This window comes from Vespa mandarinia, chromosome 9 (assembly GCF_050613455.1).
Source record: "Vespa mandarinia isolate Hongniang chromosome 9, ASM5061345v1, whole genome shotgun sequence".
Classification (NCBI taxonomy): Eukaryota; Metazoa; Arthropoda; class Insecta; order Hymenoptera; family Vespidae; genus Vespa; species Vespa mandarinia.
This window is the reverse complement of record NC_140818.1, coordinates 8,835,981-8,850,000: the sequence shown is the minus strand read 5'-3', so window position 1 is coordinate 8,850,000 and position 14,020 is coordinate 8,835,981. Positions and strand designations below refer to the sequence as shown.

The window sequence follows — 14,020 nt, the reverse complement described above, 5'->3', positions numbered from 1 at the left end:
GTTCGTTCCAAAAATCATCGCTCGAGTTAAAATCGACCGACTTTTACTGTCTTTCCTTCTCTCTCTCTCTCTCTCTCTCTCTCTCTCTCTCTCTCTCTCTCTCTCCCTCTCTGTCTGTCTGTCTGTCTTTCCCAACAGGTAAGGTGTACGTTACCTGTTACACATCGAAACCTGCTTCTCGATGCTCCTAAGTGGCTATCTAAGTGGCTCGAACGATAAATCGACTTTACTTAACGCTACAGGTTCGCGGCGTGGAAAGATAAATCGAGACTAGGAAATTTATATCGAATAAAGATTCGAAAAGCCGGTTAAGACGCGCGATCGCGTTAAATAGGATTAACTGGAATAACTCGTTTTAATAAGATCGATATCGATAAAAAAAATCTTGATAGTTATTCACGTCAGCTCTTTAGCGACGGATCTTAATTTCGCACGACCACCAACGATGTATACGATGTTCGAGTTCGTCACTGACCTGCATTAAAACGAACGAGAAATTCGAGTTTATTCGGTAGGACACACGTAACGCGCGGCCACTTTGGTTTACCGTTAACGTGCCTAAACCGAGCTAAGAAGAATTTCTAAGGAAGAGAAAAAAGACGGAGAATAATGTATCGTCCTGATTAGCGGACCGAAAATGACTCACCACCACATAGAACCCCTTCCGCGATTCTTGTTTCTCGTAATCTCGGCGAGCGCCACGTTGGTCGCAAAGCCGAGGACACCGAAAAGAAGCCAGAGTCTCATGGTGGGCCAACGATCTCTATTTGCCGTAATGTCGGCTATCGTGGCTCTTGGAGTAGCTCGAAGAGTGCTAGAGATATCCGTAATAGCTTGATAGGACACCGTGCACCAAACTCGTTGTTCACCGTCCGTCCAACATCACACCGTCCTTCGTAAGAATGCGCACACGAGCGAACGCTCGTCAGCTCGAGCGCATTCTCTCTCTTTCCTTCTTCCTCTTGTTCTCTTTTTTTGTCGTCTTCGTCGTCGTCGTCGTCGTCGTCGTCGTCGTCGTCGTCGTCGTCGTCGTCGCCCTTCGTCGTCGTCGTCGTCGTCGACGTCGTCGTTGTCGTCGTCGTCGTCGTCGACGTCGAGAAGAGAGAGGCAAGACTCGTAATGCGCTCGGTAGAGTCCAGCGTGACCGACTGCGGAAGGGTCCGAGGATCGGTCGGCTCGGGGCAGGGAAACTCACCCTCCGGGCCCTTCCTTCGAGGGGTGGGTGTCGTCGTGCGGCACGCCGATGCTTCGGAAGATTCGAGTCGATGGTGGGGGAGGCGAGAATTCTACCTGGCACCCTCTATTCTCTATCTCGCACCTCGTCGTCCTCGCGACCTTGCTCTCTCTCTCTCTCTCCCTCTCTCTCTCTCTCTCTCTCTCTCTCTCTCTCTCTCTATGTTCTGAAGGGTGGCGCGTAAACGCGCTCAATTTCTTGCGTCTCGAATCGCGCCTCTATCCGACGCCCTTATCTTCTCGCGCGCGGTTTATTCGAGAGATACTTTGAAGAATCGCTGCAAGACCAATTCCCTTCGACGGACAAGTATAGGCCTCGGCTAGCCGACTGCACGCGCTCCTCCGTGGAGGAGCCGATCTCTCCTCCTCCTTCTCACCTCCCACCTCCGTAGCTTCCTCTTCGTCCTCGCGAAGACAGAGAGAGAGCGAAAGATAGAGATAGAGAGAGAGAGAGAGAGAGAGAGAGAGAGAGAGAGAGAGAGAAAGAGAGAGAGAGAGAGAGAGAGAAACTTCTCCCCTTCCATCGAATCGGTGAGGCCCTCGAGACCCCCCCCAGACCGATCGAATCTCGGCCCGCCTCTCTCGCTCTCTTTCTCTCGCTACCGTTCTCCTCCCTCTCGAAGGAGCAGCCTTCGCGCCCCCTCTATTCCTTCGACCAACATATCTAGTTTGAGAAAAGCAAAGGTACGACTGAACGAACGACGCGAACCTCGATCATCTCGTCCTCTCGCTCCTACACAATTTTGCATTCCTTTGTCATTCGTTGTAGCTAGCGTGAGACAGGGAACATCCCTTTCGTCGACACCAATTTCGAAGTTTCGTCGCGACGAAACGTCGCGATATGCTTCGAAACTCGGGGAGCATCGTCGCTGCGCCGAGAAGAAGGAACTCTTTGGATCGGTGGAGCAAACGCTCGAGCACGTGGTCGCCGGGGGAAGCGCCGGTGGTAGGCGGGTCGGTCCCCGCCACGAGGCCACGCCCCTCTCCTTTTACCCCCACCCCTTTGGCAAAGCAAGCAAGGAACTCGTGCCCACCGTCGCTCTTTCCCACTTTTATTTCTTTGCTGGCGCTCAATCGCCGCTGGTGCACGCGTGCCTCTCTTTCTCTCTCGCATATTTTTTCTATATTTTTTTTTCTTCCGTCTTTTTTATACAGCGGCACCTCTCCGATAGATATTAAGTAGTATTTGTCGGGAGAAGGAGGTAAACAAAGCCAAAATTTTGCCAGCAGGACATTCGTACGGTAGGGTAGGGTAAGAGGCATGCTCGCTCACATCCTTCTGCGTGTTTCTCTGGCGCGAGCTCGCAACTAATTTCGCGCAATGACTCCAATTACGTTTTTACAACGGCGCATCTACTCGTTTAAACTCCGACGTCCCCGATCCTCGGAGGCGAACAGTTTATCGTCGGCAAGCAAAATCCAAGGCAATTACATTTGGAATGCCCGTCCACGAAGGTGCGCTCCCCGTTCGCTTTTGCCGTCGAGAGAACGGTACAAGAAACGTCTTCCTCGGACGACGAACTGACCGTCCAGCGAGTCAGTCTTTTTTTCCTTCTATTGGTCTCTCTTTTCTCTGTCGCAAACTCCCCTTCAATCGCATACCTTAGAATCTCTCGTCGAAACCTAGAGAGAGATACCTAGGCGTCCTGGGTTATTCGTGATTTATTCGTTCCTTCATAAAACCATAGGACCAGCCTCACCAGCTGATTAAAGCGATCGTATAGCGAGCGAATGAAAGGAAGGATTGTTTACTCGTATCGCTTTTCGCCCTGCCTTTACTTTTACTTACCTTTCTGGAATATATTCGCTTTTTTACGTAGAGAGAAGGCGGCTCGATATATATACAAAAATAAATACGACGATCTTGTAGTCGACGGAAAAAGAGATTAAGAAAGATTCGAGAGCAGAGGATGGATCGACTAACGTTTTACGTAAGATATAGACCCATGTAACCAAAGTACTTGTGGCTCGTGGTGCACGTATAACATTTCGCGATAATCGAATAGTCGCGTAAGCCGTATATGTAAGCTACGCCTGTTACATCGTAGGAACGATGGTCGCCGAGGGCGAGGACGCGTCTGTAGGAGCCGCTATACGAACGATATTACCTTCCCGGTCTCTCTCGCTCGGTACTCTTATGATAATTATCTACTTAATTGCGACGGCTCGCGCGAGCGTGTTCTCGCAGGTGTGCGTACAGCCGTGAGGCATCGTTTACGCGAATCGATTTACTAATCGATTCTACTTTCGCTTTTCCACGAGTAGATTTGATTTCGTTCGATCGACACAAAGTCATAAGGGAATATATCCACCTATTTAAACGGATGCGTAAGAGGCGTTTGCTGCTTCTACCGTTGGTAAAAATAAAGTCGGCACGTTTCGGTGCATCTGGCTTTTAACGTCGATGGCCTCGCAGATGACCGACTAGTAAATCATCCAGATATTCCTCCGTTTACATCTGGATCGTACACTGGGCGAAAGAGAAGAGTGGTCTTGGCAATTTGCTATCTAGTTTGGGTCGTATTTTCGAAAATAGTTTTATCGAGGGTCGAAGCGAGCGCTTTGGGAAAGGAAAAAAAAAGGAAAGAAAAAGCAAAGGAGATAAAGTGAAAGAGGAAGAAGAGGATAGAAAGAAAGAAAGAAAGAAAGAAAGAAAGAAAAAGAAGACCGGGGTGCAAGGTGGTCGGTCGCATGCATGATAACGTCGTTGGCGGTAAGTCGCGGAGGAGGACAGCGACTAGTTGAGGGAATAGTATTAGCGGAGGCCACCGTAGGCGCTCGTGACTATTTATTTGGTGCGGCCGAGCGCCACGCATAGGACGACAAAATATAGGTACGGGGTGGTCCAGTCGAGTTTGCGGTGGCCCGCAGGCCGCAACTTCATTTACACCTATTCACAGCCCCCTCGGTTCCTGAGCGCGGCTTTTAGATTTACGAGCTACCTCGCCTCGCCTCCTCCAGCCATTTCTCCCTCTCTCTTCCTTTCTAGGACGCCTCCGCGAAGAAGCGCGGACATTAGAACGCTTCCACGGACACGAATCTCCTTTCTAATTGGCTATTCAGGAGAACAGAGGCGAAAGAGAGAGAGAGAGAGAGAGAGAGAGAGAGAGAGAGAGGATAAGGAAGCAAGGCACCAAGAGCAGGTGCGTTCTCGAGTACCGTCGAGTCGAGCGGGTAACAGCGGGAGAGGATTCCCGTAGGATGGATCCTATGGGATTAGTCTAATATAGTTTAACTCTCGTCTTGCTCCTTAAGCAAAGGAACAAAGCGTGAAAGACGAATAAAGGGTTGGCCGTTATTAGGAGGAAGGACTGGGCGCGCGCGCGCGCGCGCGTCATCTTCGAATTCCGACGTTGCTTCCGACGAAGCGGGAATCGTTTGGACGTCGCGCGATCTACGGAGTCGTAGGAACACCTACGAAGGATTTCTGGCAGGGGCGCGAACGAGTCGGACGACATCAAAGGTGCCGCCTAGAGAGCCAATTATCGTTCCGTGAGTGAGCGTGCTGGCGCCCAAAACGGTAGAACATAGAGATGCTTCTTCAGTTTTCTTTCGTTGCGGTTAAGAGAGGATCTTCTTTCTTTTTTTTCGAACGACGATCGTCAATGTCTTTCACAAACTTTCTCGTTTCATTGGGGGGGTTGCGTTCTGACGCGATACTTAAGCGTGATACAACGGGATACGTTTGACAAGAGATAGCAAAACGGAGAAAAGAATAAACGACGGATTATCCAGAGAAAAAGGAACTTATACCTGGCCCCATATCCCATAGGGTCTCTCCAAAGCAAATTATCCTCTCTGTTATGGACAAACATTTATGTATTTATTGCCGTACAAACGGTAAGCATAATGCCGGCACGAAGGCGATCAATGTGCATTACCATCGGCTCATCTTGGACGTACCTAATAGTAGTACTACCCTTTAGAAGAAAAAAGAAGGGACAAGAGGTTAAGATAAGTAGTAACATCGTTCTACGTCTTTGGTTTTTGAACCAAAGAAGAAAGAAAGGGGATTGTCGCGTACTAACGTATTAATGAATTTGTTTCGAACGTAGCTCGGTACGGTAGGCACGTTATAAATAATTTCGTCGAATAGCCGTCGTATGCGATATCGACGGAAACGATATCGTAATAATGATAATAAAAAGTAACTAATAAAAATTCGGGAGGGACGAGTCGTTCGTTTCTCGCGCGTTCGTCCCTTCTTCCAGCTGAGATCGCCGAAAGGATAATGGCGCAGCGCTGTACGAGGAATAACGCGCGTGCGAGCGGCCTGGGAAGACAGAAAGAGAGAGAGAGAGAGAGAGAGAGAGAGAGAGAGAGAGAGAGAAGCGAGCCGGAGTCGGAGAGAGGAGCCTCGAGGAACATAATGTTTTCATTAGGTCGCGATCATTATCTGGCTCAACCGGGAACAAACGAGCGAATGCCACGGGGCGCATAGCGCGCACGTATTAAGACGAATGGCCAACGTCGCTCCGGTAATTAATTACGGCCTCCCCCAGTGTTACTAATATTAATTAATCCCATTCGTCCCGCGGGCTCTGCTCGAGTACGATATAGTCGAGCGTAGGTACGGTGACTTTACGAAATTGGTCCTTTCTTTCGAAAAAATCGTCCCATCCTTCCTTCCACCGGGATTAAACGTCGAACTTTGCGAACCACCTGTTTCGGAAGATGACTTTCTTTGCCGTTCTGCCTCTCTCGCGCTCGAATCGTTCATTAATTATCCCGGACCGCCCACTTGGGTCCAACCTAATCGTAAATTCTATGCGCGAACATTTCTCCTCCGTTCGATCTCGCGACTCTGAGAGCGCGAGTCCGTGTTCCCCGACGGTCGTCCCCTCGCCGAGATATGAGTAGGGAATAAAAGAGAGACGGACTCGCGAAACCGGTCGATAAATCTTCCTCGTGCGTGGACATCGATCGCCGCGGCTCTTTTCGTCGTCTTATGTACCGTTGATGGCGGTGATGGTGGTGGGTGGAAAGGATAAAAGGTCCGGAAGGGCCGGCTAAAAGGTCCGGAGAAAAGAAATAGAGACGCATCGAGGCGCATTCTCGGCGTGACGCGACGCGTTAATACGTGCTCGATCGATGGACCGATCGATGGATCGGCCGATCTGCCAAGAAATGACGTATCGTCGAACGCCGCGGGCCTACCGATTCTTTGCGAGAAAAAAAGGTCGCGTGGCCAAAGGGAAGGGGGGCGGCTCGAAAGGGAGGACAAAGAGCGAGACCAAGAGAGAGCAAGTGAGATGGCTCTCTCTCTCTCTCTCTCTCTCTCGCGCGCGCGCGCGCGCGCGCGTGCCCCGATAGCTGCGCTTCGCGTCGCATCGAGACCAGATGCACCCACCCCCTTGGAGTACTATTTTTATACGGGCATTTACGATTCTCCGGGTGGGCCAGCGCGACCGGAATAGCTCGTATTTTTGACATTCCTTCGATCATTGATCGATCCAAGCTGTACGCAAGCAGGCTTCGTCGCGTGCCTCGTCCGATACGTGACGAGCCAGCCCGATCGTCTTTATCGTCCTCCCTCCTTTTCCCTTTATCCCAGCAGGTCTCGCCTACTCGGCGAGAGTATTCGATTCGCGGTTTTGGACCACCCCGTAGCGTGGAAAGGCTCGCCCTTGGCTCGCATTAATAAATCGGCCCGGACGCACCGAACGTAGATCATCGCGTCGCGGCTCGGCGATCCACGCGGGGATCCGTGGGCCCCCTCCTCTTCTTCTCCTCTTAATTGCTCCGATTAATTAGCCACCACGATTTCGCTAAGGTTAATGGGCGGCCGTACGTTTCGTCGCGGCCGAACGAACCAACCAACCAACGAACCAACCAACGAACGTGCCTTTTAATAAGGTTGCGTTAATCACGCGACACGCGAGGCAAATTGACGTGAGGGCCCTTGCGGGCCCAGTTTCGTCTGTACGCCAAGTCTCGTTTTACGAAGTACTCGACGACAGTGCCGCCCACGTTGACACGCGAAGACGACTCGGTGGGGGGAAACCCATTCGGGATTTGCCTTCGTCCTCTTTCTCCGCGATATTTGTTCGTTTAAAGAGGGGGAAAAAAAAACGAAGCAAAAGAAAACAAAAAACAAAACGAGTAAAAGTCGAGAGAAGAGCGCGCTTTTCCTCCTTCGATCTCTCGATCTTTCGATCTCGCGATCGCGTGGATTTGGAACCACCCAAGATCGATCCATTAGCGCTCGACGGGATGCGCTCTCTCTCTCTCTCTCTCTCTCTCTCTCTCTTTATATCATCAATATGAAAAATAATCACTGTGGTCGATACCTCCTACGAATCACTTTTTCGAGTACTATCATTAAAAATTCTCAACGTTAAACTTATTTATTCTCGTTTTCTCGAACGATCGAAGACTTTTGTCGTTTTATACGTTTATTTAAATACGTTGAGAGGAAGCCAAACGTAGTTGCTTACGTTTGTAGGATTTCTTCGAAGCTGTTCGACGAATTATGACGTAGCAAATGCTCGCGATGGAATCGATGACTAAGTAGCTTCGTCCTCGGGATAGTATTTTAGAGAAGCGTCTTTTCCGATCGTGCCTCCGACCACGACGCGTACAGCATTTTAAGCTATTAGTTTCTCTTTCTTTATTTCTTTCTTTGGCTCGTGATGCGCCACCCATAGAAAGAGCTCGATGGTTCTCATAGTCTGATTCATCGTCGAATGATCGAAGCTACTAATTAACCGTCAGGATCCGGTTCCTCGCAGCTGGCAGTGGAATTTCTCTCTCTCTCGTTCTCTCTCACGATTGCTTTCTCTCGCTCTCGCGTGCGAGAGTTTGCGTCAGCTTGGAGAGAAACTTGGGCAGGCTCTTGAACGGAGTCGATGGACGGAAGAAAAGAAAGAGAGAGGAAGAGTGAGAGAGAGAGAGAGAGAGAGAGAGAGAGAGAGAGAAGAAAAGACAAGTTACGTCTTTGCGATTTCACTCTCTTCTAGCGAGGCAAAGAGGAAAGCCGGAACAAGGAGGTAAACGAATCGTTGCTGCAATTACGATCTTATTATCTCGGATCGTTGGATAGTGCGATAGATTTAATGCGAGATTAACTTGGGAAAATTCTTGAGGCGTCCTAAGAAATCGTCCACCGCGAAAAATTTCTTACGAAGGGGAAGCAAGAGGGATGAAGATCGAAAGGATGGGAAAAAAAAAGATACTACGTAGGTATGCCGGCCATTCCGCTGGTAGAAACCTACTACATACTACCTAAGGAAGTCGAAGCGAAGGAGAAAGATTCCTCTATCGGATGATCGATTAAGAGATAAGATCGTATAGATCGTCGTCGTGGATCTTCTCGGAATAGACGTTTAAGACGAGTGCTGTGTCACCTTTTTCGCAAGCGCTTTTCGCTCGTTTCCCGTGTCGCTTCGTGTAAACGTTGTTTTCTCTCTCTCTCTCGATAGATAGATAGATAGATAGATAGAAAGATAGATAATTTGCGCAAATCGTCTAACCACATTCTTGTTCCTGGTACTCGATCGATACGGAATTCGTTGGACGAGTCGATTCAATTCTAATTCGTTCTAACTCCTGCCATTCTAGCATCTACGACGAGAAGATAGATAATGGCGAACCCCAGAGCATCTGCTCTGGTTTGGCCACCCGCGAGAGGAGCAGTACCAGTTATAGACCGTGGAAAATCATAAATGCCTAACCTACGTGGAATTGAAAGAACAAATAGGTGTAACTCCGGTACCGATTATGCTCACCGGTCCGCCTCTTTCTCTCTTTCTCGCTCGCTCGCTCGCTCGCTCTGCGGTCTTCGGCCTTTTCGACCACCCGCGAGAGAAAGGGAATAGCGTCTTCCTCGTTTCCTCGATTCGTCCAACGTCCAGCGAAACGGCATAAATCTCTTCTCTTTTCGACAAAGAACTGCTACGATGAATACACCTGTCGATCGACTTACTCTCCGAGCGTGACTGTGTCGAAAACATTATAAATCGCCTTTGCTTTTCTTTCTCCTTCTCACTCTATTTCTCTTTCTCTCTCTCTCTCTCTCTCTCTCTGTCTCTCTCTCTCTCTCTCTCTCTCTCTCTCTCGACTTCCGATTCGCACGAGAATCGTACTTTTTCGAGCTTGTTTGTTCGGTAAAATCACCTCGTCTTATGAGAGGGGCACGGTCGAAGAGCGTCCAGCCGTCTAGCCATCCGCGGCGAATCGATTACGCGTCGTGCCAGGTAAAGCGCCAAACGCCATACCGCTTCGTTCTTTCTTCGAGAGGATAATTAGCCATCCTCTCGGATGATTTTGGCCGCGAAGCCAACATTTCGTTCTTTCGCTTCCTCTTCCTCTCTCCCTCTCTCTCTCTCTCTCTCTTTCTCTGTTGCTCGTGTACTCCGCAGGCGGTTTTCCACTTCTCGGAGAAGCGTAAAGAATCGTTAATGATCACGGGCAACGTCGTTTGCCGTGCAAACGATTCGAATGAAATTCGTTCGTTTCGAGTTCGTTCGAACATTCGCGAACGCTTGGATTCTCACGAACGAGAATCGGTAAGAGAGATCGGTGTCGCATAGAACGCTGGCTCCACACACACACACACACACACACACACACAGAAGATCGAAGACAACTTTATACGGGCATTGAGAGCCAGGTAAAACCTTCGTGGGAGAGGGACAGAGGGAGGGGGTGTGTCTTTGGTTCGAAGAAAGGGGATAAAAAGAAAAAGAGATCCTAAACGGCGTGCATCCGGGTTTCGTGGCGAGTATAGCCAGAGGGATAAGAAGAAGAAGAAGGTGTATACCTACTTACGTCTTCTTTCTACTCTTTCTCTCTCTCTCCTCCTTCTGCTCGGTCAGCTGGCTATGACAAATTCATGAGAGAGAGAGAGAGAGAGAGAGAGAGACAGCTCTCGATGGAAAATCACCAAGGATAACCAATTCGGAATGTTTTCTTTCAGGAAACTTTTCTTATACCGTTGACGATCGGTGGCGATCTTTTTGCTCGTTCTTTTCACGATTTATACCATCGAGCGTGGCGGAGTGTGGTCCTAGGACACGATAATAAATTGACCTAGCGGATCGACGTTGATGAGGGACGATAAAGATCGACGCCTTCTCGCGATCGTCTACGCGAACGACCGGAGGAGATGGAAACGACTAGACAGAGGAGAGCGGGAGCAGAGACTCGAATCCCTACGGGAGGACGCACGGCATTCCAGGTGCGCTGTAACCAATTTGTGAGCCGAGCGATAGTGACAAATACACGATATTGCCATAACGTATCGTCGGGGCATTGCTATCGGTTCGAATTAATAGTCAACGTCGCTGACTAATAGCCACATTAATTAACGATCCGCGGGTCCAGATTAGCCTAATCCGGCTTAATTTAGTGATCGTACCGTTGCGCGATCCTTCCTATCTGCCTACCTGTCTCCTACGTCTCGAGAGAGAGAGAGAGAGAGAGAGAGAGAGAGAGAGAGAGAGAGAGAGAGAGAGAGAGAGTCGTTATTTCCACTTGGCCAATGTCGCCTGACCCTCTTTCCACTTCTTCTTCCATCGTACACCGACGTGACGCATACCTAAAAAGATAGACTTGGCATAAACTCGAAGAGCGTCGAGCCGAAGATGGTAGCGATCATCTCGCCTTAATGCGACCCGACGTTCCTATCGACCTCGAGAGATGGAGAAATCGAGATGGAAACTCAAAAAAAGAAAGAAAAAGAGAAAGAAAAAAAGAAAGAAAAAAGGAAAGAAAAAAAGAAAAAAGCTTCTGCATCCTTCGTGCAATTTTCGAAAGGCTTATTTTTGCTAAAGAAGAAAAAGAAGAAGAAGAAGAAGAGAAAGATGGTAGACCGTAGGCGTAGGGTATACCAAAATGGCGAGGAAGATGGATCGCGAGAGGTAAGGCTAAGAGAGGGAAAGCGAGAGGAGGTCTCTCGATTGGTCTGTTTGCCAGCGCGAAGAGCGTCCGAGCGCGTTACAACTCAAACCTTTTAGCCGTTGTTTGTTCGCCGCTTTGTATTCTATTTGTACAAGCGCTTAAACAACTCCGGCTGGCATAAGCTCCGTTGAAGCCCACTCGAGCGCGTCGCGCGAACCCTTGAGCCGAGTCCGAGGATACGGAAGGAAATTTCGAAAGAAGACGAGAGAGAGAGAGAGAGAGAGAGAGAGAGAAAGAGAGAGAGAGGGAGAGGGTAAGGGGAGAGAGAGAGAGAACGGAATCCATCTGTGGCATTCTTCTCGGAGATCGAAGAAGAAGACGCTTTGGCTCGCGGGCCCCGTGGCAAAACGCGCGTTCGTCTTCCATTATCGTCTAATTGGATGAAGATGCAGTTCCCTTTGTCCTTCCTGGAGAAGTCAGACGTATCCGAGAAAGCATCCGCGCGTCGCGTTTAATTGTTTTGCCCCGAGATAATTGGGAGGCAGCGCTCGGTGATTGCCCGTTACGATGACTTAAGCTTTCGCTGCGTTTAAGTGCCCCATTGTTGCGACGACATCCAAGGACCGAGATCCTTGCTAAGGGCGGAGGCGCCCTTTAAGTAAGACTTTAACCCTCTCAGGCTTTTCCTCCACCTCCTCCTTCTCCTACCGATACCTCCTCGATAGTCATCGACTCGACTTTTCTCACGCATCTTCTCCTCCTCCTCCTCCTCCTCGATCGTCCTCCTCCTTGTCGTCGCGCTGGTCGCTGTTAATAGAATGTACGCGTCCGTCTTTGTAAATTCATCGTCGGCGAGCCGGGCCGGCGAAGAAGGGGAATAAAGGAGAGGGGGGAGTTGCGTTTGCGTGAGAATCTCCCGAGGCATCGGCCGATCCGATCGGTTCGGAGCTCGGAGCCAGGCGCAGCCATCGGACGAAGCCATCGAGACGAATTAAGTCTCTCGAGCTGTTGTGACAGAATTTCATAATCACCCACCGTGATTCGGAACCGACAAACTGTGGGAGCGTGAGATCGATTCGAGCGATTCGACGCACGCTGACTCCTACATTCGCCTCGCGCTATACATCCATAAGTAGCTACCTATATAGATTTATCTATCGATCTATTATTGCTTGACGAGTCTTAGTATAAAAACGGAAAAAAAGAAAGTTGTCCGATCATCGATCATCGATCGCAATCTTTCGAAGCTTCCTTCTAATAACCGTAAGATCCCAACTCGGTCATGCTAGTTTTCCTTTCCATAGAGAACGATAATTTCGATCTACTTCGTTTGCGATTACAAGTCGCGCGAAGAACCTAGTGGCGTTAGTTTTACCTATGCTCTCGAGGAGGTGGTAAGAAAAGGAGAATGAGACGGAGAAAGGAGAAGATTTATTATCCTCCGAGGGCTTACGTCTCTATCGTTTGGTCGAGCGCGCGGACGAACGGGATAGCAACGAAATAAACACGTCGTATACAAATGTAAATCGTGCTTTGGTTTTACGACGGCGCGGTACATCCTCGCGCGCCCATAATTTTTGACGTTACAACGTTCGCGATTAGCGTGCCTCCTACTAATGGTAGCTTTCGCCGTTAAAAAGGTTGATGACCACAGTAATAGTTTTTTATTGCCAGGGCCGACGGGAGGGAGAGGAGGGGAAGCAGCTCTCGCCGCGAAATCTCTTCGATTTGCCTAAGCAAACGGAAGGGTTATAAACGCGTGCTTGGCCCTTTCGTGCCGACATTAGCGTCGCTATCGAGGAAAAGCCCTTCGATGAAATGCCGACCGATACACGCCGTCGAAATATTTCTCTCCTCTCCTCTCCTCTCCTCTCCTCTCCTCTCCTCTCCTTCGTCGCATTTTTACAACTTTATAATCTTACCTCGTAAATCCTCGAAAAGAATCACGTAACACGCGGCGTGACGTTTCTTGGCGCGACGCTCGGACCGAGAGCGAGGAAGGTTCTTCTTCTTGCTTCTTGTAAATATTTGCCAGCATCGTTGCCGGAAAAACCGTTTGCGGTTCTTCTCCTTGTCATTCGAGTCGCTCTTTTCGAGTTCCAACAAGTGGACTGTAAATACGCTGTAAGCGACGGCCAGAGGAAAGAGTCCGGTTTTTCACGGAATTTCACGATAACTCGTCGTCGTAGTAGATTCCTATCGATAATGCGACATTGTTTTACGGCTAGTACGAAAATATTGTTGCCCGTTTAACTTTTTACCAGAATGTCCGTGGATTATTGACACTCGATAACAATGGAATTTAATTTGTACTATTTATTAGCAGGTTTTACGAGTTCGCTAGCACAGTTAATGTACAGAGATACGGCGAAGATATGCACGGCGAGTAGTACGCGTATCCGCACATACATATTATTTGCTTGGAAAGAAAAGAAAGAGTAGGTGCGCCCGGTTTGTTCCTGTTGGAAACTCAAACAGGGCCGACCAGGGTGGAGCGTCGTCCTTCGCCACCTCGCCTTTCTCACTTCGTTATCTTAATTCCCGAGAGAAAGAGAAAGAGAGAGTCAAACAATGGAAACCTCGAAAAGAGGAGAGACGACTTCTTATCTGATTTTCCATGATCCACTTCCGTGTTATTCTTTCGTCCTCGTTGACAGCTTTACTTACTTTCTTTCATGGGATCTCGCCGTCCCAACCAAAAGGATCATCTTGTTCGAGCTCCTCCTCTTGCCTCGGGAACGCGAGAAATTCGTTAAATGTTTTTTTAAGATCTACCCATGGATTTAGAATCCACCAAGGGATAGGAACAGACCTTAAAGACTCGTGCTTTCCGTGTACCTTTGGATAGAGATCTTTGTCGAAAGATAGCATAATTGACACCTAGCAGGTGACTCGGTCGATCGTCTGAGAAAGAACCCTCGAAAAGTAGCCTCTCAATTTGCTAAAG

General features: G+C 49.1%; 1 protein-coding gene across 1 annotated transcript in view; it reads right to left on the bottom strand.

The window, feature by feature from the left end:
- Nucleotides 1-14,020, bottom strand: part of wg (Wnt family member 1 wingless) — a 28,374-nt gene that overhangs the window by 7,694 nt on the left and 6,660 nt on the right. Inside the window, exon 1 of the mRNA XM_035862608.2 lies at nt 647-1,547. Coding sequence (XP_035718501.1) covers nt 647-747 — 101 coding nt within the window. The 5' untranslated portion in view covers nt 748-1,547. Of the gene's footprint in view, nt 1-646 lie in introns of the transcript that reaches the window.